This window comes from Egretta garzetta, unplaced genomic scaffold (genome assembly GCF_000687185.1).
Source record: "Egretta garzetta isolate BGI_Z169 unplaced genomic scaffold, ASM68718v1 scaffold598, whole genome shotgun sequence".
Classification (NCBI taxonomy): Eukaryota; Metazoa; Chordata; class Aves; order Pelecaniformes; family Ardeidae; genus Egretta; species Egretta garzetta.
This window is the reverse complement of record NW_009260621.1, coordinates 1,015,831-1,020,220: the sequence shown is the minus strand read 5'-3', so window position 1 is coordinate 1,020,220 and position 4,390 is coordinate 1,015,831. Positions and strand designations below refer to the sequence as shown.

General features: G+C 41.8%; 1 protein-coding gene across 1 annotated transcript in view; it reads right to left on the bottom strand.

Annotated features, from left to right (window-relative positions):
* Window positions 1-490: 490 nt before the first annotated feature.
* The window catches only part of CENPL (centromere protein L), a 4,832-nt gene continuing 932 nt past the window's right edge, over window positions 491-4,390 (bottom strand). The window contains exons 2-4 of the mRNA XM_009645348.2: window positions 3,993-4,244; window positions 2,731-3,273; window positions 491-1,421 (exon numbers count right to left, since the gene is read on the bottom strand). Of these exons, the coding sequence (XP_009643643.1) occupies window positions 1,350-1,421; window positions 2,731-3,273; window positions 3,993-4,244 (867 nt within the window). The 3' untranslated portion in view covers window positions 491-1,349. The remainder of the gene's footprint in view (window positions 1,422-2,730; window positions 3,274-3,992; window positions 4,245-4,390) is intronic.

The following is a 4,390-nucleotide window of genomic DNA, read 5'->3' as shown; positions in this document are numbered from 1 at the left end:
GAGTAAGTTCACGCTAAAACTAAGTGAATATTTCTTTGGCTAATTCTGGAAATAACTATTAAAAGTAGTAGTTATCTAATTATGTCATGTTAGGCAGTTACATGTTTGCATGACTGGTTCATAGCAATGTTGCTGGGGAGAAGAATGCTTTTAGTGACAGCTGGCAAATAAATGCTAAAATTACATGATTGGGCAAAGAAAGGAAGGCTTGCATGCCTGTTTGGGGGAAGGTCTCAGCACAAACTCATCAGACCTTAGAGATATTGCAGAAGCATGAAGCCATTAAAAGTGAATTGTATAGGAAACTAGACTTTACACATTGCTGCTCACAGAATTGTTTAATAGGTAACAATTTGTAGTTTAGGTGGGTAAGCCATAGTTGGAAATAAGCACCACACAAGCATATATTTAATCAGACAGAGGTGGTCTTTACTCAGGACCAAACTATTGGCAAAAGATGGCAATTTTTTTTCTTTATTTAGTACTGTAATACAAAAATCATAATACTTAACATGTACTTACTCCCTTTCTGCTTATTTAAGCTACAACTACTAGGTCTCTGAACTCCTACCTGCCATGTAGAAGGAAGAGGTCTAGTATAAAGTTTTAGCAGCCCTAGCTCCAACCCTAAGAGCTCTGTGGCCTACAAAACTACATCCAAGACAACAAACATCAGGCAAAATGTAGTAAGTATCTAGCTTATACACAGACCTCAATTTCCTATGTATTAACTTGTCTGAGAGGACCAACGGGCTGGGCGCACAAGGCAGTTGTCAGTCTCACACTATTTGCCTTAGCCCACCCAGGACACAGATGAACACTTTATGACCATTACCAACTGGCCTTAGCAAGCTAGAAAGGAAGCTGGAGACCTGGATTTTTCTGCCCTGGGTTGTAGAGCATGCACCCTTTCTCAGGTGTGCTTGACTTTGCACTTGGACTGGCCCAAGAGTAGTCGCAAGCTAAGGCTAAGGTCTATATAGCTTAGGTTACGTAGTTAATTGAAAACTAACTTGTATTTGAAACAACAGAAATACCTGTCAATAAGTTGCATCCAAGAATTTGCAAAGTTTACATAAATGAACAAAGTGACTATGATAAAACAAAGGTGCTTAATCAGCTCTTAGAAATTTGTACTGTAGCCTTTCTTTAGGGCAAAATGTTCATCTTTGCTGCATGTGAGCTTGAATTACAGCTAGCTATGATGTTGAGTGCAGGAGTTGGAGTCCAACTTTGGTCAGCCAGCATGAAAGGACAACAGATGCTGCAGGAGTGAGTTTCCAATCTGTTTCTCAGCATACATCTTCCAGCAGAAGCCTTTTTCACATGAAGATTTGCTGAAATGACTCTCACTGTATCTGAGAGATTGCTAGTTCTGTCAGCAGCATCAGCACTCCAGTTAGGTATTGGCTTTGTAGAAACTAAAAGAAAAAAAAAGCATGTCAAAACACAAATTGCAGTTGCCAGATTTTCACACCCTTACATGGTCGGAAGCCAACTACCAAGTGTTCCATGTGATTAGCCAGCTTCTCTATTGTTGCTTGCAAGGCACCTTTGTTACTATTTTGACCCTGGGGATGGAGAAAACACACATGCCTCCATGCTGCTCCTTTCAGAGCCCTCCAACTTCTGCTCCTGTCCCATGTGAAGCAGGGTACCTAAGAAATGCCCAGCTCCTACTCAAGCGTTTTGGAAGGGGAGAATCCTAGCACTTCTGCTACCTCCCTCCTTTCGTCAGAAGGCGACTATGCCAGTTTCCTTGAATACCCATATTTTGCCATACTGATGTCTGACTTGAACTCATTATCCCTCTTATGGAAGAGCCATAACTGAGTTTGCAGAACACACTTGCCAGAAGAGAACCTTCTTCAGAAAGCCTATTCAGTTGACTAGCTCTTGTGTTTACTTACCTGTGACAGAAAACAGGCAATGTAATGCTAACATTTAGTGGTTTGCAGTTGTCCTATCAAAGGCTGAGACTGTTAAAGAGATGCTTCCCAGCAAAGCTTATTTTCTTTCATTTGATGAACTCGCACTCCAGGAAAAGAGGTGCATGAGTGGAGTCCCAGTTGTAGCTCCTAACATTCCCTCTGTACCCAGAACAATGAAGTCAGCACATGCTAGACAAGATTTAAGCAATTGCATACACAAACCGTTCTTTAACCCAGAGGACCGTGTTGTATTGCTTGAAGAAACTTCAGGAAGTATTAATTCTCTATGGTTTTATAGAGCATATTGTAGATACCTCTATAGGGAGACCAGCACCTTTATGAAAAAGGTTGCAAGTGAAATAGTTTTAAGCAAGATGGTTTTTTGACTTTTAAGATTATCTGTTGTATCTCAGCTCACCCACACATCAGTTTTTTTAAATAGCGGGTTAATTATGTGTCTTCTGTCTATATCTTAACTGCAGTACTACAAAACTAATTAACTTTTTTTAAGGTTTTTGTTTAAGTTTGGGATCTTTTAAGTGTAAGCTTCGGCCAAATGAGCAAAGAAGCTTTCCTATTCATCCCTTAGCTAATACATCTATTTCTAGCTTAAGACCAGGGTTACTAGCTGCTGCTGCAATACAGTAGTAAAGTACTGTATTGATGGCTGCTCCAACACCAGAACTAACTAGGACTAATAAAAGCTAACTAACTTTTTGTAGGAAATAATGCATAAGAAACAGGAAGCCTTTTATTTGTCCAGCATTAGTTAGGACAACATGCTACTTAAAAACCTCACCTTTACAATCCCATCACAGTGCGCTGAGGCAATTGCTGTAGAAACTTTCACCAGTTTTGTGGCTGACAAATGGATCTTAAAGTGTCTGTGGAAGTGAGAGTAAAGGCAGTCCATAAAGACATCCACCTCTTCTTGAGTAATCTCTCCTGGCGTTTTTTGGACTGTGTCCCATAGAGCTTTTGCATCCTCTGGATGAATGGCATATGAAATATCCAGAGGCTGGGGCAGACGGGGGACAGAGAAAACAAGTTCCATGGCAGATGCAGTTTTTTCCACTTTGCATCCAGTCCACATAGCTGCCATCCAGCTGAGGTTGAGAGGGCTGATGGCTAAACGGCGGAAGCGGCAGTCAAAAGTCTTCTGAAACCAGCTTCCAACAATGGACGTGTAACTCTCTGCCCCATTAGCAAGAAACAAAGGTAAGCAAGTGAAGTCCTCTGGCACGTTCTGTGAAAGATCATCTCCAGCCACACAGCAGAACCAGCCCAACCATACCAGTTTCTCTTCTGAGTTTTTTGGGGAAGCTGGTGATCTTGAAGAAAGCTGGGATGGGGAAAAGAAGCACATGAATACTACAGAGCAAGTTTGACTTTTTTTTAGCCAAAGATGGTTTCTGGTTTATAGTTTCAAGCGTTTGGTAGAAGATTTTTCTCAGGGCCTTGCATACGACATTCTTTTCTGCAAAGCTCATACAGTTATTCAATCTGTCCATTACATCCCTAAAAAACATGGGCAATTCTGTCAAAAACAGTGGGAGAAACACCTTTTACTTCACTGGGAACAGTCCTGAAATCTGAGTTTATGCTGCTTAAGAACCAGTCCATGGTATGTCTTGTAACCATTGCCATACTCAACTTGGCATTTCAGTAGCATCTTTAACTTCAGGCAAAGCGTATGAGAAGTATTCATTAGACTTGAGCTACGGCCAGGAGGTAGGATTATACCAACTTTATCCAGGAAGCTCAATAACCTGAGTTCTTGCAGTACATTGACTGCCAAACTAAAAAAATCAAAGATTTCTCCTTATAGTCTTACTCTGATCTTATCAAAGAGTTGAACTCAAAATTGCAAATAAACATATCCATTGCTTATGAGATGTTCTGTTCCAGTTAAAAATAGCCAGGGCTCGCTTTCATTAAATCTCAAAAGATACTACAGTAGTTATTCCATACAGCTAGGGTTTAGTAAGAGACCGAGCAAAAGCAACTTGTAAAATGCAGGTCTCAATTATAATTATCAAAACTGCTAGAAAGACTCCTTACCTGCACGAGAATGGCAGCCTGGTCTTGGTCACTACCCTTCAGGTCTGGAAGACTGGAGACAGCCACTTTGATGTCCAGCTCAACCCCTACTTCCACCGCCAATCCTTTCTGCTTCTCGGCAGCAATAAAAGCACTGAGCAGCCTAGCGTAATCCCTCAGCTGAGCGTTGGAGAATCTGTACAGAGGGCTCACGCTGTATAGGGTCCACTGCTTGCGCAGTAGAAACGCTGTTCTCTGGGGATCTACGTTTTCCTAAAAAAAATAAGAAAATTAGGAAAACAATATTACAGCCCAACAAACAAGGATGGCTCCCCCTTCGGGGCTTGCAAAGGGATCCGCGGCCCGCACGGCCCGGGCTCTGTACCCCAGCAGGGGCGGCTTTCCCGCCTAGCAGCGCC